Here is a 22,420-nt window from a genome sequence, read left to right as displayed (position 1 = left end):
GCCTTGCAATTCCTCTAATTAAAAAAGAAAAAAGTATGAAATCTTGACATTGGAACAGCAAATGGTGACACAAAGCAGTAGTGGCCATCAGAGAGTGTTATCCACTAGTTAAAATTCTCTCTGCATTTTGGTATTGAAAGGTCATGTGTCCTTTAGCAGAACTGCTGTAGATTGATAGTGTAAATGCATCCCAGTACAACTGCATGCACAGTACAACGCAGACCATACATTCTAAATCAGGTTTCAAAGAGTGAGGGCCAGTATTTAAGGAAAGGGCTTTCCAGTGGCCTTCTGGGGATGAAATGATATCCATATTGGAAAACTAAATGTAATTTTTATCAGATTCTATTAAATACTGAGCTCATTTCTTACTTTTCCTGAACTGTCTTACCCAGGAGTAACTTTCAGGACTTTTTATTGAAAATATTGCATTTAATTATTAACTTCAAATAAAAATATACTGTTCCTATAAGTTATTGTTATTTATAGGATAGTATGTATATCTGTACATATCCATATGTAATGGATATTTCTTGAAAACAGTCAAGTTGTTAAAATTGTTTCAATGTCACTTTTAAAATTAGGTAAAGATTTGACTTACTCTTGGAGGAATAGAGCAGATATACTTTAGAGTTTTTTAATCATATTTAATCGATGAAGAGTGATAATTGAGATAATGAAGAGGACTTTGTAGAATGCCCTTACTCTGAAAACTAAGTGTTGAACATTTGGTAGACTAAATCATCTCTTCTTGGGCAGAGAAGTAGTACGTGCGAGAATTCTTAATCCCTCGCCACTCTATACAGTCAGTCATTATTTTGTCTGACCTGTCATAAAGCATTTTACCTTTAGAAGTAGATGCCTGGAGTAATTATGCTTCATAATGAAAACTATCCATCACTTTGATCGTGTTTCCGCTTTCCCGTTTGAGCTAAAGAATGAAAACTATTAATGGAATTTTGTGATTTTTCTCCTCTTAGGGTTTTGAACCAAGAGGGACAGCCATAGGACAGAGGTTGGTCACATGGAACAATATGGTGAAAAACACAGGGTACAAAGCAACACTTGCAAACTATCCTTTCAAATATGCAGATGAGCAAGCTAAAAGGTAGGAATTTATATTTTAAATGTAATTTATTTTACTAGTGTTTTTTGTTTGTACGTAGTGCTTGCACTGGTACCCTCAGAAGTTAATATACGTGCTTCCACTGATTTCAATAAATATTGAGTCTGATCATCTACAATTCTCAAGGCCTTTCAAATCAGGCTAGATATTTCCCATTGCAAACTCTTAAAAGGTGTTTAATTTTAGTTTTCTCTTAGAGTTATGGATGTTTTCAGAACTAGACTCAATGTAATTTCCTTCGAAGTCTCTTAATTTAAAGAAAAAATTAAATTAATGTTTCAGTTTTTGTATATCAAAGGCACATTAGTAAAAATATGTTTTATCATATATAAGAGCTGTTGAAGTGTGTGACGTGTTTGGATGCTCCTTCTTTTAACAATTTCTTTGCTAAGTTAAGGTAAAACTATTTATTCTGGTTTAGTCATCAAGATGACAGATGGTCGGATGATCACTATGAAAGAGAGAAGAGGCAAGCAGACTGGAACTTCCACAAAGATACCTTTTTCTGTGATATTCCAAGTAAGTGAAGAAATTATGTAAGGAATGTTAAAAACTTCTGTCAGTTGAATGTTTTCTGAACTCTTCTATGCATTGTATGCCATGTAGGAAAATATTTTTTGCTTAGCATATATGCACAGTGAGCACTTTCTTTCTGTGTGTGGAACTCTTGAGAAAATTGGGCTGAAATGTTCTACTGGTTCTTCCTCGGAAGCAACTGTATTTACTGAAAGTGCTTCCTTTAAGTGTTTCCATTTCCTGTAAAGAATTTTATTTGTTCTTGGTGATGCTGATCATTGTAAAAGCAGTGTTCTTGGTGATGCTGATCATTGTAAAAGCTTTGTGTGTGACTATAGAGGTAGAGCTTAATTCACTTTAGGGAAGAAGTTGTGTTCTATCTGCGCCATTAGCTTAGTTCTAAAAAACGTAAATCAGAATACTTTTCCTCTGTATATCTGAAAAGACATCCACTGGTCATCTTGTGGAGAATTTAGGGGTTTGTTTAGGGAAAAAAAATGCACACCAAAAAAAACCCTAAAAGAAACAAAGATAAAAAATCCCCACCTTAAAACACTGGGGGCTTATGAAGCTAACCAAGTCAAACTAGAGGACAAAAAAAGACAAAGAAATCTATTGACCTTTTACAGGGCATACTGCAGAACTTTGATAAGTCCTGTTCTGGCAGAGAGCGTGCATTAGCAGATGTAGATCTTGCCTTTGTTCATATAACGACTTGAGCTCTTTTGCAGCAACTTCCATATGTGAGGACTGATAACAGAGCACAAAAACGTAATTGTGAAATGATTTGTTTATATTACTTGATCTAAGAGAGGGATGACCAGTGAAAACTGGGGTGAAGAACAGATTTTTTTTTTTTTTTTTCAGTTACAGTATGGTCTTGTATTTAAGTGAGAGGCTGTGAGCAAGGTCATCATTTCTGCTCATGTGAGCAGAACCGAATTAGACTGAGCATATCATGAGTAAGGAAGAGGAAATGTACTCGAAACTCTGCTGAACATTAACTGCAACTTGAAGGAGAATTGACTCCTCTTATCCTGCCTGCTGTTTCTGCACAGTCTCAGTCTCATTCTTTCCACTGCTGTTTCTGTGTAGTCTCAGTTGTGGCAGTCATGAAGGAATTGTGCTTCTATGGGAAAATTTGCCAGTCCATTATGTAAAGAAAACAGTTGATTTCCTCTTGACCCATTTTTGTCATTCCTGGTATCTTTCTTTGTCTGCTCCAGGATCTGCAGATTTCAGTTCCCTTGATCCTAAAGCATGGTCTGACATCATAAAGCACAACCCCCGAGTCTTTTCATTACAATCTTGTGGAAGGCAAAAATTCTGCAGATTCACAGCAGTGGGAAAAATTCAGCCTTTTGGTTTTTTGGAATATTTTAATTAATGTGATAATGTTTTTTAACCCAAAGTACCATATTGTGTTATGCAGTACCATATATTTCTGTTTGTATCTGTTTCCCTCGTGAGCTATGCATTCAGATCTCACTGCCACTAAGTAATTATTTCCCTTCCTAAAAGCTGTCTTCTGATAAATGAGATTTAATTTGTAATTTAAGCTCTGTGTGTCTAAACTGTGGAATTCTTAAAAATGGCCTCAAGGATATCGCAACAATTTCCACTCCAGTCATTTGCTTCTAAAGCAAAAACATTCTTGTAGAAACAGCTTTATAATTATTATTTATATTCCCAAATGACTTACTAAATCAGCCTTTGATTACTATTATCAGCGTACTGCCATTATGCTGTGCCAAGAATTTCATAGTTTGCTGATTAGATCTTTTGATTTTTATTTGTTTGTCATATTTTAGAAGATAGTTTGCTTGAATAGAAGTCTGTAGAGCTTCTAAGTGGTATATAGTATTGAAGATGCCATATTTACTATAAGCACTTTAAGGAAATAGAAACTTTCATGTGGAGCGAGTCTTACTGATAAATAGCTCATCTTGAAAAGAAGGTGAATTCCCATGCCCTGATAAAGATTTCATCTGTGTCATTTGAACAGTGGGGTTTTACCTCAGCCTTTGATACCAGGCACACCCAAACAATCAATAACCCCCCCCCCTTGTAATTTCAGGTGATCGCTATTCACGAGTGGTGTTTACATCAACAGAAGGAGAGAATTTATGGAATTTGAATGCAATTAAGTCAATGTGCAATGTCGATAACTTGAGGGTAAGTAAATATGGCATTTAATTTGTTTAACTTGCAGATATGGAGCATTTATTTGAAATTTTGTTTTGCTGCCCGTTGCCATCCAGCATATGAGAGGACTTCACGTTGTTCCCATCCTGTCAAGCAGTCAGTCAGCATGCAGGCAAAGTTAAAAAACAGTTTTCAGTTTGTAAATCAGAGTACATAGGGGGATTTCTTTGGTTTTGCTGCTAATAACATCCAGAATGGGGTAGAAGAGGGTTGCTTCAGGAGTTTTTTTGCAGAATGGACTGTCTTGACATTCACTATGTGTTTCCTCATAGAATATAATTCCATGGAGTTTTGTTCTTGTTTCCCAGCAAAAAATTAATTTTCCTTGCTTTTCACCTTCAGGTAAACTAGCTGCATCCTCATAGCATATGCAGTTTTCTCTGACTCCCAGTGGGGTCACTTAATTTTTTTTTTTCTTAGTTTAGAATGGAGATCATGTGGACATCAACAGAACATAGATACAGTAGCTAGAAATATAGCCCTCTTAATTAGATGTGGATAATGATGCATACAGAGAAATATTAGTTTTCTCTTCAGAACTGAGGAAGTGAAAGACGACATTTTGTCATTGTCTGTCTGGCCCCGTGTATTTTTACTTGACTTTCCTTGTACTCGGTACCCTGCATAGTCAAAATAACCCTTGGAATAGCCAGGTTCAGAGGCTATTGTACAGCCAGCTTCTTTTACATGTGTTACAAAGTAATTTAGCACTCTGATTGAAATCAGTGTCCGGTTTTGACTGAAGGAAGTCAACTGACAAAGGCTAAAATAAAATAAGCATCCAGATAGTACATTTGTAAAATATAAGCTTGTCACTTGCTGGAGTGAACTCCTTTGAACGGCTGAGTAGCCATGAACTTTTGCATTGGTGAATTTGCGTGGAAATAAAGCAATATGGTTTTCTTCTGTTAATATTGATCTATTTATTTCCATTTTTTCCTCCTTCAGAACAAAAAAATCTTAAATAAATTCATATTATACCACATTTATTTAATGAGGATGTTTTCATTATTAAATTTGTTTATCATTGCCTTTTAGACAACTGTGTTAATTTAGCAAATTTCCAAGTATTTTCCCTACAACAGCTGCCGTTTGCTTTGTTAAAATGTTGAGCTGTAGTGAAACATTGTGTAATGAATCTCCCTTGCACTCTGCTGACAGGCATTTTGTCCTGATTGGCCTCACTTGGTGGAAGTCGTTTTTGTCCTCATGTCCTCATGAAGTGTTCCTTACTTCCCCATCAAAGATTATTGCACTGACAGGATGGCTCATGTGCTTGTCCTGTATCTCTTTTGATCAGAATGAGCCAGGTGAGAGCAAAGTACAGTATTTAAACTAACCCAGCTCAGTTTTGCATGAACTGAATTAGGGAGTAATCATACTGCCAGTTCAGTCAGGAGATTCAGTGGAGTAATTTACAAAGGTAAAAATTGAGTGTTAGAGACGAGACACTAAACTGTTGAAGTTTAGTAACATAGGCAGCTAATGCAGGTAAATCCCAGGTACTGTAGGTCATTGCAAAGCAATGCAGTCTGAATTAAAAAACCATAATAATTCTATTTAACAGAAGACAGTTAATTACATCTGAAGAATAATCTCTGTAATGATTGCATTACTCTTGAGGAATTTTTCTTTTGTTCTTCCCTGTATGCACACTTTGATAATAATGTATTATTTCAAACACTGCTTTGCTTTCTGAGGGAAGGATGAAACTACTTTACTTCAAAAAGAAAGCACCACACATCTTATATCCATAAAACCAGCTCTTCCTTTGAAATAAGAACACTTCAGAAAATTAAATATTGGCTATTTCATCTACATCCACAGTTGTGTAGATATTTATAGAGGAAATTGTTGCAAATAATGTTTCTGTGGATCTTTATTTGTAATTTACTCGTAATTTACTTCAGAATATAGTAATTGAATACCAAAGCTGAGCAGAATAACAGGGCCTCACGATAGCAACATTGATTTTTAGCTAGTTAGTTTACAAAACAGAGTGACATGGTTAGGTTTTGCAATCGTTGTTGGTCTATGTATGTAAATTTATAATAAAAATTAGATATTCAGGGCTCAGAAAGGGCTGAGGCTTTTTCCATAATTTCTTTTTTAAATGCTTGTTACTTACAAATAACATTTTTAAATTATTTAAACACTTTTTAACAGTTTCCAAGGACTTTTAACGCTTCTTAGAACTCACAAAGTGCTGTGCTATGCCCCACTTGTGAATGCTGAGTTCTGGTAGCAGCCAGTCCCTAGGGAGGATGCTGACTTGCACTGCAGTGATCGGAAGAAATCTATGACTCCAGTGGCCTTCTGGTCTTATGAACTCTCTTGTGGCTGTAGTTATTTTTGCTGTTGAATTCAAGCTTGCCTAGTGCCACAATTCTGTTGAAATAAGTGGCAGAGCTTTCTCTGCCCAAAGATGGGAAAATCAGACACTATTTTCTGCAAATTGAAACCTTAGAATTTGTATATTTTTCTGATGATAAGCAGGATTTCAGCACCAAGCTTTAGCATGGAACTAACAGTATATCCTTATATGTTAATTGTATTCCCATCTGCTTGTAACTATTTTGACTATATGTTTTACTGACACTTAGGGGCTCCATCCTGCAGCTGCTCAGCATATGGTAGTCTTATAATCTTTATGGAAACTCTATATACAAAATAGTTACAGGAGGTGCTCTAACTTTTTACTAGTTGAATAAGAAGAGCCTTTTTTCTTTTTCACCTGTTAATTGCAGAATGTTTTCCCTATAAACCATAAACTGTTATTTTATAAACTTCAAAGACTGTGTGTTATCTCTTCAGACTGCTTCCCCAAAACTGTATTTGTGAATGTCTGTTACTGCAGAGATCCATTTGGGCAGATCTGCCCACAGATGCAGCATGTGTGCAGGTTGCACTGCTTGGTTTCCTTACTTGTTCCAAAATAAATTAAAAAGTTGCCAGTGGCAGACCAGGCCTGGCAACAGCAAAACAGCCTTTTCAGTTCTTTTGGATCACCAACAAAGCTCAATGCTACAACCTATTAGCATTTTACGTAGTATTTTAATGAGCTATCAGGAGCTAAATTTTGTATTTTAATTTCTAATTTCCAACTGCCGGCTCATGTTACTTTATCTTTGGCAGCAGTTACTTCAGCAGTGGATGTTTATGGCCTGCAGCGAGTGTTGAAGAACAGTATATATACCTCATTGTCCCATCTTGAACTTGAATACGTAGAGAAGACAATACAAACCTTTCCTCCCAATTTGCCTATTATATCCTCATAGGACTAACCTGGAGATGTGCCATGAAAAACACAGATATGCTATTCCAGTGCTTCCTTTTATTTAGTAGGTTGTTCAGTTTTTCCTGAGTTTGCATGTGTGAGTGTTTTTATCTGGAAACAATCAAATGTGAATTATCCTGTTTTTTGAGAATGCCAGTTTGTTATTGTTCAGAAACTGGTTGACAAAATTTAGTCCATATTAAAGCTTTTATAACTGCCGTGAGAATCCCCAAGTGCATTTTGCATGCATTATGAAGGATTGCTAATAATAAACCTGCACAATTTTGCAGAAGAAAAAAGAAGGAAAAAAAAAAGAGACTGTGGTTTACTTCAGTTCACCTAAATTTAAGGCATACATAGATAATGGTTTCAGGGCCCAATCCTGTAAACTGAAGCACATGTCTGTATTAACGTGATTGTACTAATATGTGTAACTAATTCTGTGTAACTTGATGAAGGCTGAACTTCTGCATACGTCTATATACATATTAGGCTATATAAGGACTAATTCTACTTTGTCACATATAACAGGCTGCAAGTTCTTTTTTTTAACATTTATGTTCCTTGTGCCCTACCAAGATTGAGTTTTTTCAACTTGAGAAAATTTCCTTTTTCTAACCTTGCTACTTAAGAGTTTCACTTCTGTTTTATTGATTCAGTTTTGCATAGAAGTGCCTTACGCTGATTTAGCTAAATCATGCTTTTACTGACTTCAGCTAAGTCTGGAATATTCTTGAAGCAGAAGAAGAATATGCCCTTAATGGATTAAGACTCGTTCAGTTCAGGAGAGTCCTTAACGGAGATGTTAAAATTGCTATCGTCTCTGTAAAGCTCTGTTAGGAGTTCCTGACCTTTGGGCAGTTGATTGAGTTGACAACAGCAGTCCTCTCCCATGTCCCAGCTTTCCCCTCTCTACACTTGCCACTGGTGTCTGCTTGTCCCCATGACTTCTCTGGCCTTGCTGCTGCTGCTGCTGCAGCTTCCTCCACACCACTCCTGAGTCAACTCTTTGGACTTCGTCCCACCACGGGTGCAGCATACAGAGGCATGACTGTTGTCTCTGTGCATCAGGGCTTATTTTGGGGTGCTTTATGACAGTGAAACTATCTTGTGCTTTGGAAATCCTGCAGGACTTAGGGACGTTCATTGCCTGGGTGGCAGGCTGAGCAGGTCGGGGACAGTGTCTGTCAGCAGCACAAGAGCTAAAAGAGAGTCATAAAGTCAGGGTTGTAGAGGAGAGGTCAGGTGATGGAAGTCGTCTGTCACATCCTTTCTTTCTGGATGGTAAGTCTCCTAGGAACTTCAGGATATGATTCCAATCAGAATGAAACTTCACTGATTTATGGCTGATTGGTTATTTTCAGGAATATAGCATGAGATAACAGAAGAGAATTAACTGTCCTCAGTCTGGAAAGAAACAAAATACCTCAGCGCATCTTCAGACAATAGAAATACAATACTCTTAATGCTTGTGTCAATTCTATGCCACTGTGACGAGTTACTGCTGGTTTAGTCTGCTGCATGTAAGAGGATACATATCAAAAACAATGTGTGTGGAAATAAGAATTTAAAATGTTAACACAGAAGGACCGCAAACTGAATTTTCGTAGTTTTCAGTTGGTTTTGTGGGGGTTTTGGGGGAGAAGAAGGAGTTGGGTTTTTTGTTTGTTTGGAGGTTTTTTGTGGGTGAACGTTTCTAATAATTTGGACTGTTACTTTAAACTGGACTGTTTGCCCTGCCTGTCTTTATACAGATCAGATCCCATTCCCAGTTTGGTGACCTTTGCCAGAGAGCCACTGCTGCTTCATGCTGTCCCAGCTGGACACTGGGCAACTATATTGCTATTCTGAACAACAGGTCATCGTGCCAAAAAATTGTAGAACGGGACGTCTCTCACACCCTAAAGCTGCTTCGCACATGTGCCAAATACTACTACAATGGAACCCTGGGGCCGGACTGCTGGGATATGAATGCCAAAAGGAAGGACCAACTCAAGTGTACAAACGTACCTCGCAAATGTACCAAGTACAATGCTGTTTACCAGATCCTTCACTACCTAGTGGACAAGGATTTTCTAAGCCCAAAGACAGCTGACTATGTCTTACCAGCTTTAAAATACAGCATGCTCTTCTCCCCGACTGAGAAAGGGGAAAGCATGATGAGTATTTACCTAGATAACTTTGAGAACTGGAACGCTTCTGATGGGGTAACAACCGTCACAGGGATTGAGTTTGGAATAAAACATAGGTTGTTTCAAGATTACCTGTTGATGGATACTGTGTATCCTGCCATAGCCATTGTAATTGTTCTGTTAGTTATGTGTGTGTACACGAAGTCCATGTTTATCACGCTGATGACTATGTTTGCAATAATTAGTTCCTTGATTATTTCTTATTTTCTCTATCGGGTAGTATTTAATTTTGAGTTCTTTCCATTCATGAATCTCACGGCATTAATTATCCTTGTTGGGATTGGAGCAGATGATGCTTTTGTCTTATGTGACGTTTGGAACTACACGAAGTTTGATAAACCTCATGCTGGAACCTCTGAGACAGTGAGCATCACTTTGCAGCACGCTGCTCTTTCCATGTTTGTCACGAGTTTTACAACCGCTGCTGCCTTCTATGCGAATTACGTCAGCAATATCACAGCAATCAGGTGTTTTGGTGTTTATGCTGGCACTGCCATTTTGGTGAATTATGTTTTGATGGTTACATGGCTGCCTGCTGTAGTTGTATTACATGAACGATACCTTCTCAATATTTTCAGTTGCTTTAAGAAACCTCAGCAGAGGGTATACAACAACAAAAACTGCTGGACAGTGTTGTGCCAAATGTTCCACAAGATTATTTTTGCAGTTTCAGAAGCATCCAGGATATTTTTTGAAAAAGTTTTGCCATGCATTGTTATCAAATTTCGATATATTTGGCTTTTCTGGTTCCTTGCCTTAACAATTGGTGGAGCATATATTGTGTGTGTAAATCCAAAGATGAAACTGCCGTCGCTGGAACTCTCTGAGTTTCAGGTATTTAGGTCTTCCCACCCATTTGAGCGATACGATGCAGAATACAAAAAACTTTTTATGTTTGAACGTGTCCACCATGGAGAGGAGCTCCACATGCCCATTACAGTAATCTGGGGTGTGACACCTGAGGATAATGGTGACCCTTTAAACCCTAAAAGCAAAGGAAAGCTGCAGCTAGATACCAGTTTTAATATTGCTAGCCCAGCTTCACAGGTCTGGATTTTACGTTTCTGTCAGAAGTTAAGAAACCAAACCTTTTTTTATCAGACTGAAGAACAAGACTTCACAAGCTGCTTCATTGAAACATTTAAGCAGTGGATGGAAAATCAAGACTGCGATGAGCCATCTCTTTACCCCTGCTGCAGCCACTGGAGCTTTCCATACAAACAAGAAGTTTTTGAATTATGTATCAAGAGAGCTATAATGGAGCTAGAAAGAAGCACAGGGTACCATTTAGATAGCAAAACCCCAGGGCCTCGCTTTGACCTTAATGACACCATCAGGGCCGTGGTGTTGGAGTTCCAAAGCACCTACCTCTTCACCCTGGCTTATGAGAAAATGCATCAGTTCTACAAAGAGGTGGACTCATGGATTTCAAATGAGCTTAGTTCTGCTCCTGAAGGTCTTAGCAATGGTTGGTTTGTGAGTAACCTTGAATTTTATGATCTTCAGGACAGTCTTTCTGATGGTACTCTGATTGCCATGGGTCTTTCAGTTGCTGTTGCATTTAGTGTAATGCTTCTTACAACTTGGAATATAATCATAAGCCTCTATGCAATAGTTTCAATAGCCGGAACTATTTTCGTCACTGTAGGTTCTCTGGTTCTTCTGGGATGGGAGCTAAATGTGTTAGAATCTGTCACAATTTCAGTGGCCGTTGGCTTATCAGTAGACTTTGCTGTTCATTATGGAGTGGCTTATCGCTTAGCCCCTGACCCTGACCGAGAGGGAAAAGTCATTTTTTCTCTAAGCCGTATGGGTTCTGCTATTGCAATGGCTGCCTTGACTACATTTGTAGCTGGAGCAATGATGATGCCCTCAACAGTGTTGGCGTACACGCAGCTTGGCACTTTTATGATGCTTATAATGTGCATTAGCTGGGCTTTTGCAACATTCTTCTTTCAGTGCATGTGCCGATGCCTTGGACCCCAGGGCACTTGTGGCCAGATCCCACTACCTAAAAAATTGCGGTGTAATGCCTTCTCTCAGACCTTTTCAGGAGGCCAAGGAGGCAGAGGTCACAATAAATCGCATCCTGTTAGCAAGTATCAGCTGGACTCCAGAAGTCAAAAACCAGAAATGGAGCATGAGCACTATGAGCTTGAGCCCCTGGCATCACAAACCGGTATCTGCAACCCTGCAGAGAAGGTGACGTATGAAGAAACTCATATCTGCTCAGAGCTCTTCAGCAGCAGGCCCCAAAACATGTGTGTGCCAATGCATCCAGCCTATAATAGTGAAGTGAGTAAAAGCATAAAAAATGTTGCTGGTTCAGCTGTGCTACAGACTTCTATTGACCAACACACCATATGCCCAGTTTTCTCTCAAAACAGGCAGTGCAGCTGTCCTGATGCATATAAGCAAGTGACAGTGAAGTGGAGTCCACACTCATGTCAGCAGTTAAGTGACACTTTCTGTTACCAGTGTTCTCCTTCTCCGGGAACTGTACAGATCCAGAGTTCTGTAGCTCCTATAAATGCTTTACAGCAAGCTGCTGAAGGTTATGTACATCCAGTCCAGCATGTCCTCCACTGCAGTTGCCTTCAAGGAAGGCTCAAAAGAACGATGACGCAGAACTCTCTGCCTAAAAATTTTTTCCTCCAGTCCATGCAACAGTTTCAGGCACATCAAAGAATAAACAGGACAGATACACACGCTCATCAAAACCCAGAGGAAAATGTAAGAACTGTTCCAAAGGTGATGAGCTCCTCACAGTTTCTCTGCCGAAACGCAGGACCTCTAATAGTACGTTGCTCTGAATGTGAGAACAGCATCTCAAATAACCAAAAGGGATTGTGTCAGCAGACAGACAGGTGTGATGAAAAGGGTGGTACAGAAGCGAATGGGGTTGAAAGCAAGAAAGCCTCTCTGTCCAAGCAGAAAAAGAAAGCTGAGAGCAAGGTAGATCAGCATTCTTTGCAGAATGAGCAGGTTTTGAAGGCTGACCAAAACGATAAAAAGCACCTGCTGAGTAGGTCAGTGAGAGAGGCTCACCACGAGGGTTGCCGTGAAAGTTCACACTGTTGTAGCAAGGCTATCGCAGTGAAGTGCAATTCTGTTGACTGTCAAATGCCAAACATCGAAGCCAATGTGCCTCCTATGTTAATGCGCCCAGAACTTTCCAATGAAAGTTTGTTAATAAAAACACTATAATAAACCTTTAATTTGGCAATCCTGTGTCTTTCTTCTAAAAGTTAAGTTTAAAACACTAAAAAAGGAAAATCCTGAATAAATATGAATTATAATTTGCCTTTTGGAATGAAAAATGTATTTTATAGAACAGTAACATTTATACATTTCATAAAGCCATGACATGTAGTAAAACCTGATGTTGTCCAGAATGTTTTTTTGCCGTAACTCATAAGATGGATTATGCTTCATTTAGTTTTTTTTCCAAGGGATTAGGATTTGATTTCTCCTTATAAACCATCTCAAGAAACAAAGCGTTGCGAAGAAAATCCCTTTCTTGTGAGGGCTTGTGAGATTGATAATATACGGGTCAGACTGAGATGGCCACATTTCCTGAGTACATTACTTACCTTTATTCTACTGCTGCCTTGGCAGGCTTATGCACACCTTGAAACAGTGGCAGGACTATAATTGTTTTCATTCAGGTTTGTCTGAAAGACCAGCTCTGCAGGGCAGGCTATTTTGGAATATTTTTTATCTATTCATGCTAACAAAATCTGAAGAAAGGCTCTTGGAAGCCAACAGCACGTGCACTGCCTTTGTTGCATTTCTGTGTATATAGTGCAGTAAAACATTTTAAACTGCCCTTTCTGGCAGTTACTATAAAGACTTTACCATTAAATACCAGAGAATACAGGTGAAAACAATAGTAAGTGAACGTTATTTACTTCTCAGTAATGACAAGAAAAATACAGTTTCTGTGGATGACAGATGTATGTATATAAAATCAGGGGTTATAAAACTGGGTAGGAAGTGCCTTTCAATGCTGAACTTTTTCCCACAAAGTTAATCTACTGTGGAGAAAGGTGTAGTCAATGCAGACTTACTGTCAACAGTATTAGATGAAGTCAATCAAAAGGCTCAAATGCATAAATTAAAATATTGTGTTCTGAGTGTCCCTACTGGGAGAAGTTCCAAGATGAAGTTACAAATACTGAAGTAAACAATGTAACCAAGACGTTAGATTTCAGATGTTGTATCCGTGTAAGGGTTTAGCCAAATGATAGCTGCGAATAGTCGTGGGAATACTTGCTGGTCTCATAATTCAGGGAGAGTGGATTTGAAAGCTGGAAATGTGTAGTGTGTCATAATTGCTATGTACCTTAATGACAAATCTCTCTTCCTACAATCATTTGGTTATGCTGGTTATGTTGATTTATTAGACACAGAAGATAGATTTCATAGGTTGGTGTGATATCATGTACTTGGTCTGTAATGAATACCTGGAGGAAAAGCCTGGCTTCTTCTGTCCTGATGTTCATGTTGAAGGGATACAGAAGATTCATATCTTACAACAAACCACTTTGGTTTTTCTGGGAGTAGTGATGTTCGTGTTTACATATCCCAGTGACTGAAACAGAAAAAGAGGTTGAAATCTACAGAAAAAGCTAAAATAATTTTACATGGTTTAAGAAGCATATAATTCTTTCTTAGTTAGAAAACTCAGTTTTAGCTGCCTGGAAACTTGTCTCTCAATTTAGAGCTTGATTCTTTCTAAACATTTGTAATAAGAGCAATCCAAGGCTTTTCTGTGCACCTCAGAGGCCATTAATTATAAAGAGCTAAGACTTGCAGTGCTAGCAATATGAAGAAATTAAAAGGGATAAGAAATAAACTGGGCTATTGCTGTTGCTATTTTCCAACTTTTTTCCTGCCCACTACACCTGCTTAAATGCAGCGTGAGTCTGACCTTGCCAAAGCAATGTGTAATGCTTGCATAGTGCCTGTCACCTCAGCTGTCATTCACAACAGTGCCTTTGAGACCTTGGTGGCCTTAGGGGAGGTCCCCAGCTAATGCATCTACAGAACAGAGGACTTTTTGAGCTGATGAGCTCAAAACTGAAATTTTTTTCCTAAGCCAGGTTTCCATCCTGTGTTTTGGGTGAGGAAGCCACTTTTGACTGCTTATATTAATAACTGGTTTTATAATGGTGAGGTAAGCGACAGGTATTAATGTTATATTTCTGTTATGATTTCTATGTTCTTAAAGGCTAATAGTGAAAAAACGGGGCAGATAAGGAGTTGTGATGTAATGTGCTCTTAGAAAAGCTTGAAGCGAACTCATGTACTTGGCTAGTAAACAGGATCACTGCTGTATTTGCCTTTTGTGACTTTGCCATTGTCCCCCTGCTAACTGCTCCATCCGTTCCATATCAGTAGCTGGACAAGCAGCAATCATGGACTTAGATAAATTTAATACTTATGGACATGGCACCGTGTGTGTGTATGTGTGTGTGTGTGTGTGTGTGTGTGTGTGTGCACTGCATCTATGTCAGTTCATGTGTGGACTCTAAAATCCAAGCTGTGGAGAGTGGAAGGGCATAGGAGTTTGTTCCAGTGAGAGGTAAAGGCTGATGAAGCTATGCATTACTCTATCCCCAGAAAATTCAGGAGAGAAATAAATAAATACTAATAATTAAGTTTTTACCAGCTACTAGGAGCAAGCAAGGAGAGGTGGGATTCTTTTCCACTCCATGAAATCTTAACAAGAACCATTACATCCTACTGAGACATCTCTCAAAGACTTGCCAATGACAACCAAGTCCCAAGGATAACTGATGAGCCTAAAATACTCCAATTTCCATTAACTGATTTGCTGTCACTGAGGTCCTCCCATGCATTGGGATTGCATAGGGAATATGGGTGTGTGCACACTACACAGTGTGGCTCAGTGTGGTACTTCTCTTGTAGGCTGCCCAGGTGGGCTAAGGGCCCTACCACTGGCACTGGCTGGTGCTTACTCCATGAAGTAACATGGTCCTGGCTTTACAAGAGGCAGAACTTTATGGATAATCCACGGTGGGGTGTTTGGGAATTGCTCTGTCAGTGATGACATGTATCTTGAGACATGACAGGTGAGATTTCTAGGAAAGACGTTACACCAACTTGAACATATGAAGTGTCTTTAAAGTGACATCTCTTTGATTATTCAAGGAAGGAAAGAAACTTTATGTAGGAAGACAGTTGCCTGTTTATGGGTCTTAAGTTTGCTAGTATGCTTTCTTAAGGAATAAAAAATACAAGCCAGAATCTCCCTGGAAGTGGGGCTTACATCTGAGACCAATTCTTTCAAATTCACTTCACCCAGGGGAAAAAAAAAAAAGATATTTAATGTATTAGATACCTTAGTTATCTGTATTGTCCTTAGGGTCTGTGTTTTTCAGGTCATAATCACATTTAGATTGTGGGTAATACATTGATTAGTTTAAAAAGAATGATACAAGAATTTACATTAAGTCCTCTAAAATATTACATCAGGCTCAGTAATCACTTGGAATGCGGTTACCTCGTATGAAGTATTGGTAGGTGAGTAGGTAGCTGATGAAGTAACGTAAAGGAGTTTTAAGTTACTGTTCCACTGTTTATGTTTTTAAAGAAAATTAAAATCCATCTTTCTGCAATCACCCGTAATCACTTTAACTTGATCTTTTTTAATTGATGTGGGAGAATTCCTTTGAAGTGCTTTGAATCAGGAACACCTCTCATTTTACCAGATGGAGTCCTGGCAGTCAGTCCAAGAGAGCTCTAAAAATACAGGTTGACAAATGACAAAAATTCTAGCACTGTAAGAAATGTCAAACATGATAAAAATTGAATATATTTTATTTATATAAAGAATGTTATACTACTTAATATAGGTAGCAGATGGGTGATTCAGGCCAAAATCACACTGACTTCATTGAATTGGACCTTAAATTTTTTCCACATGCTGGCAAGCTGTATTAAATTTTATTTCTGCCAATAACATCTAAAGTGCCTGTACATCTAGCATTTGATTTATGATAGTGAGCTGGGACACCATCCTACTAAGTGTTGCATATTCCCACAACGCGAAACAACTCCTGCCTTAGCAATAAAAAGCTCAGTCTGTAGAAGTTATAGTCTGGAAGAAAGGCAATAGCTTCTCCTCATAACAGATCTCTGCAGACTCATGAATTTGGATCCAGTGTCACTATGGCAGAACTACCCTCACTTTAATGGTGTTATCCTTTGACTATTTATTCACTCACTTTATCAGAAAAAGGCCTCTGAGGTGTGGAGAGCCTGTAACATAGATCATGCACAGCTTAGAGAGGCTGCAGTTTTTAGGTACTACTGTGCTATAACGTCTGAATACTAAGTAGTCTTACACACCAAGGGCTCTTGACTTTACTGTTTGCTTTTAGTTGGCATGGCAGCCTGTATTCCAAGTGTTTTTCCTAAAGTTTCCACTTAAGAAAGTTCCATGGAGTCAGGTGTTTCCTGGAGACACATAATTTTGGATATTTTGGTGTACCTGAAATGTATTAAAGGTAATATGTCCAGCTTGGGTTTGGATTCCGTTATTTTAGGGTTTGACCAATGTCATTTTACCTGCAAATGGATAGACATATTCCAAGTGAACAGCAGCTGGTTGTTGCTTTTATTTAAATTCTGTTAGTTAAAAATGTATGTTGAATCTAGTTCCCAAACCATTAATTTAAAACTGATGCTGATCTATCTTCTTAAAAGCAGCAGGGCTAACACTTGCTCTCTTGCTGTGGCCTGGCCACAATGGTGGTAGTGTTAGAAGTTGAACTCTTCCAGCAGTGAGTCTTTAGGGCAGATGGATGGCTTTGCTTTGAGACCTAAACAAACTTTCTTAAACCCTTGTAAAGCCTTAACCAAAATTGTCTGTAGATTTATTGTAATAGCAATTCTAGCACGTTTCTCTGTGGTTTAGGAAAGCAGCAGATTATTCGTAACTGACTCATTATTAATGTGGGCTGTATTACAGTACCCTGATCCTTGGAAAACAGTGTGACTAAAATACACACTGACTAATGGCAGGCTCTTAAAAATTTGACCTAAGCCATGTCTTCTGCATACAACAGTATTTTTAAAATATTATTCAATAATAGGAAATGTCATGGTTTAAATTTTAAGATGGGTGATGTGCTGAAACTATTACTGAGTTTACATGTATTTGAAGTCATTTTCAGGACAAATGAAGGACAGCTTGGCTGGGTATGACGGACGAGGTGGCACCTCTGTTTGTCTACCCTCACCCAACGCTAGGAGCAGGTCACCTGAAATCACCTTGCTGTAACAGCAGCATTCAGGAGCTGTCAGAGGAACCACGAGGTACCTGCAGCGTGGGAGGAGCAGAGGGGCAGCAACTGCATCAGCCACCTCTTCTCCCCTTCCCTTTGGTAATAAAAAACCCCTTCAGTGTGTTGCGTGCTGGGGTAATAATTCATCTCTCACTTTAGTGGTATAAATCACAAGTAAGTTAATTGGAGTTACTTGAGCTGTGTTAGTATAAGAAAGAGAGGTATCACAACTGCTGAGTTATTGGCTCTCGTAAAAATTCCTTAGCGTTTGGCCCAAAATCTGCTTTTGAGGAGAGATGTTTATGTGCAAAAGCAGAACCTCTGGATGTTCTTACAGTCCAGGTAAAAATGAACAGAAATAGGCCACTGAAGGCATGTGAACTCAGTCCTAAAAAGACTGACAGCACAGAAAGCAGGTTTAGCACTGCTTGGAGCAGAGAGTTCTGCTGAAGCCGTTCTGCAGTACAAGGCCAGATACTCTCTTTCACTTTTTGTTACAAAAATAGTCTGATTCAATATATATTTTTAAATCTATGTTTTTAAAATTTATATTTTAAATATCTGTTCTATAATATATGATAATATTGTCCCAAATATTTTCCAATTGGCCTGCACATCAAATCTTTTTCCTAAAAAAATGTTCTTTTCAATCTAATGGAACATGAATTCGTGGTGGCTGTCACACCTTTTCGTCTATTCTCTGTTCCTAGTTAGGGTTCTGTCTCATATGATCGTACATTTTTGGGCTTTTCTTAGATGTCCTAACAGCTTGATTTCTTTCCTGACATGGTACTGAATCTGTTAAGTGCCAAATGTAACTCATTCTGTCATAAAACTGCATGTAGCAGGCCTTCCTCTCCTTTTGTTGATTCCCATTTGTCTCGAGTTCTTGAAATACAGCTTCTGTTGTTGTGTAGCATAACCTCTTTGATCCTTTCTTATTAGAGAAGCTTTATTTACATTTGGGGAGTATAATATGTCAGCTTTTTAAGATTTCACAGCAGTGTTACACTACAAAATAGGGCAGAAATAGGGAGAACTGTTAAACTGACACAAACTGAAGTTTGAATACTACTAGCAGTAGGTAGTTACATAATATGAGGGTGTTTTATTTGGCATAGCACTGAAAGGGTATAATTTTCAGAAAGATGGGTATTATGAATTTTGTAACATAAATGACAAATAATAACTTACTTTCACCTTCTTTTGTGTAGCATTACCTTCACACAAAGTAACTTAAAAGAAGTAATTCAGGAAATATTAAGCAAAACAACATAAAATTGAAAAGTGCTCGGATTACAGTGGCTTGCCAGGAGGTAAGATCTGCTACTTTCTCAATTCTATAAGGACTTTTTAAACCACCTTGCTTAATATTTCCCATGCTGTTGTTGAATGAGAATTGAACGAACTGTCCTCCGATATCTCTAGATGGTATCACTTTCAAGAGAAGTTTGAATATGTGAAATAACAAGACTGGGGAAAGATGGCTTACCAAAATAAGGTGTCGTAAAGAAACTATCACTGAAGTGTTAATCTGGCTTTCTCCTCATTTGCAGCTGAGAAGCATTTTGGGACTTGAACTAATACATTTTAACTGCAAGGCACTCAAGCCTGTATGCAAGAATTTGAGACAGGCTCAGTAGGTACACTGGATAACTTAGATATATAACCTTCAGTTAGCTTAGTTAAGACAGCAGGAGAAAGAGAGAATCCTTATTTGCTTTGAAATACTCTTGTACACTACATAAGAGGGAGTAAATGTCTTGAAAATATGTGTAAACCACAATATTTGAGAATACAATAACTTTTATGATCTTGGAGTAATAAGCGTGAAACAGAGTTGCAGACAATAGCGTGTGTAAGGTGATTGATGTTTAATTAGGGAATTGTAAACTTCTGTGCACTTGAAAATACCAGTGTTTGAAAAGGCTGCTTTCCAGGAACCTGCAATAAATCACAGAATCATTTTGGTTGGAAAAGACTGTTAAAATGATTGAGTCCAACCATCAATCCAGCACTGCCAAACCCACCACTAAACCATGTCCTTAAAGTGACACATCTTTAAAATACCTCCAGAGATGGTGACTGACCACTTCCCTGGGCAGCTTGTTCCAATTCTTGACAACCTTTTCTGTGAAGAAAAATGTCCTAATAGCTGATCTAAATCTCCCCTGGTGCAACTTGAGGCCATTTCCTCTCGTCCAGTCCCTTGTTACCTGGGAGAAGAGACTGACTCCCACCTGCTTACAACCTCAGGGAGTTGTAGAGAGTGATAAGGTCCCCCTGAGCCTCCTTTTCTCCAGGCTAAACAACCCCAGCTCCCTCAGCTACTCCTCATAAGACCTGTGCTCCAGACCCTTCACCAGCTCTATTGTCTTCCTCTGAACCTGCTCCAGCACCTCAATAGCCTTCCTGTAGTGAGGGCCCCAGAGAACTGCATGCAGCACTCGAGGTGTGACCTCACCAGTGCCGAGTACAGGGGGACAGTCACTGCTCTGGGCCTGATGGCCATGCTATTGCTGATATATGCCAGGATGCCATTGGCCTTCTTGGCCGCCTGGGCACACTGCTGGCTCATGCAAGTGCTGACCAGCACCCCCAGGTCCTTTTCCTCTGGATCTCTTTCCAGCCACTGTGCCTTGAGCCTATAGTGCTGCTTGGGGCTTTTTGACCCAAGTGCAGATCCCAGCACTTGGCCTTGTTGAACCTCATGCAATTGGCCTTGGTCCATTGATCCACCCTGTCCAGATCCCTCTGTAGAGCCTTCCTGCCCTCCAGCAGATTGACACTCCCACCCAACTTGATGTCATCTGGAAACTGATGGAGGATGCACTCACTCCCCTCATCCAGATCACCAATAAAGACATTAAACAGGACTGACCCCCACTACAGAGCTGTGGGAAATGCCATTAGTGACTGGTCACCAGCTGGACTTAACTTCACTCACCACCACTCCCTGGGCCCCACCATCCAGCCAGTTTTTACCCAGTGAAGAGTACATCCATCCAAGCCAGTTTCTCCAGGGGAATGCTGTGAGAAATGATGTCAAAGGCTTTACTTAAGTCTTAGTAGATACATCCACAGCTTTTCCCTCATCCACTGAGTGGGTCACCTCATCATAGAAGGAGGTCATGTTGGTCAAGCAGGACCTGCCTTTCACCAACCCGTGCTGTCTGGGCTTGATCCCCTGATTGTCCTGTGTGTGCCATATGATGACAACCAAGTTGATCTGCCTCAAGATCTTCCCTGGCAATGAGGTCAGACTGACAGGCCCGTAGTTCTTCAAAGACTCTTCAGCCCTTTTTGTAGATGGGTTTAGTCACATTTGCCAACTTCCAGACAACTGGGACCTTCCCAGTTAGCCAGGATTGCTGGTAAATGCTAGAAAGTGGCTCAGTGAGCATTTCCACCAGCTCCTTCAGTACCCTTGGAGGGATTCCATCCGGTCCCATAGACCTGTATGTGTCTGAGTGGCATAGCAGGTCTTGTAGGTACTTGTTCAAGATGACCAGTAACTTAGTACATCCAGGTAGCTTTTAGTGCTATAACTTTGATATACTCCACTTGGCATCTGTTATACAGGTTTGCAGGTACATCAGTGCAGAGAGTTTGGCTGTCACCAGTCACGACTTTGGATGGGGACTGAACTGCCTCCTGAATGAGCAGGAGGAAATCAGAACTGAGACCATCTCTAAAAGCAGAATGTGAGTATGCCTGTTTGGCTTATTCCAGATGCTGGTTTGTTGTAGGCAGCGGAGAAGGGAGGTAGAAATCTGTACTTCTATTTGTCTCCTGAATACAGAAGCTGATAACTTTGCCCAGCATAGATGTTTCAAAATTCAGAAGGTGAATTAAGTATTTGTAATGGTGTGTACATGTAGCTGAAACTGTGTGTATGTGCTTGAATTCTTTGGTTGTTCCGAATACATACTTGGATTTTTGTAGCTAAGAAGTTACTGGCATTCAAGCTGATTAATTTTTAACTTCACCCTGGTTAAGTGTAAAATGTTGCCTGATCTGCTTCTGTTTTGGTGTTCTCAAAGAAACACCATGCACTTACGTTTAAATTCATACTTCTTTTAAATATATAAAACCTAGAATAATATGCTCCAGTCTTAAACTACTATTGTTATAAACTGACGTTTAATGTTATCATTATTTCAGTATTTTTATAAATGGGCAAGCACAGTAGGGACATATAAGCTCTCATTTAATTTATCATTTTTAGTACTTTGTGATTGTATTTCATGATGCCTTTAAAATAATTAATTTGAAATGTGTAGATGATTCAAAGTACCTACACCTAGCTTTAAAATTGCTTGATTCAAACATGGGGGGAAAAAAGACAAAACACTTAACCTATAATAGTGAAACAGAAGCCAAATATACTTGATTGCTAGGAGGTCTGTAGCACTTTTCACAATCCACCTTACAAGATGAACTCCACCCTTGCTTTGTCTTCAAGTTCCCTTTTCCAGCTCAGCTCCAGCTTCCTTACAGTGACTGACCACGCATCTTAAGGGATAAGATCTGGTTATCACACTGCAAGGGGCCAACCAGTTCAGAGGGGCTGATTATGCCATTTTGTGCATGCTTTTTAAGTGTGTGTTTCCAGACACAGAGCTTAAATAAGACCCACTATTATATCTCTCCCAGTCCTCTGACCAGAGGGAGGGATTGATCTCAAGCAGCAAAGCAGATGTGGTGGCCTGTGCAGCAGGGGGGTACTGGGCTGTGCAATCCCTGAGGATTAGCCTCCAGTCATAAGAACTCTCAGCAATTTATCTGT

At 39.2% G+C, this 22,420-nt stretch overlaps 1 protein-coding gene across 3 annotated transcripts in view; it reads left to right on the top strand.

Annotated features, from left to right (window-relative positions):
- DISP1 (dispatched RND transporter family member 1) overlaps nucleotides 1-12,694 on the top strand; it is a 91,423-nt gene extending 78,729 nt beyond the window's left edge. For all 3 annotated transcript variants that reach the window (XM_032681374.1, XM_032681375.1, XM_032681372.1), the window contains 4 exons: nucleotides 981-1,108; nucleotides 1,548-1,645; nucleotides 3,720-3,817; nucleotides 8,879-12,694. In XM_032681374.1, coding sequence (XP_032537265.1) covers nucleotides 981-1,108; nucleotides 1,548-1,645; nucleotides 3,720-3,817; nucleotides 8,879-12,523 — 3,969 coding nt within the window. In that variant the 3' untranslated portion in view covers nucleotides 12,524-12,694. The remainder of the gene's footprint in view (nucleotides 1-980; nucleotides 1,109-1,547; nucleotides 1,646-3,719; nucleotides 3,818-8,878) is intronic.
- Nucleotides 12,695-22,420: the final 9,726 nt, after the last annotated feature.

Source organism: Chiroxiphia lanceolata, chromosome 3 (assembly GCF_009829145.1).
Source record: "Chiroxiphia lanceolata isolate bChiLan1 chromosome 3, bChiLan1.pri, whole genome shotgun sequence".
Taxonomy (NCBI): Eukaryota; Metazoa; Chordata; class Aves; order Passeriformes; family Pipridae; genus Chiroxiphia; species Chiroxiphia lanceolata.
The sequence above is the reverse complement of the archived record's forward strand: the minus strand, read 5'-3'. Positions and strand labels throughout refer to the sequence as shown.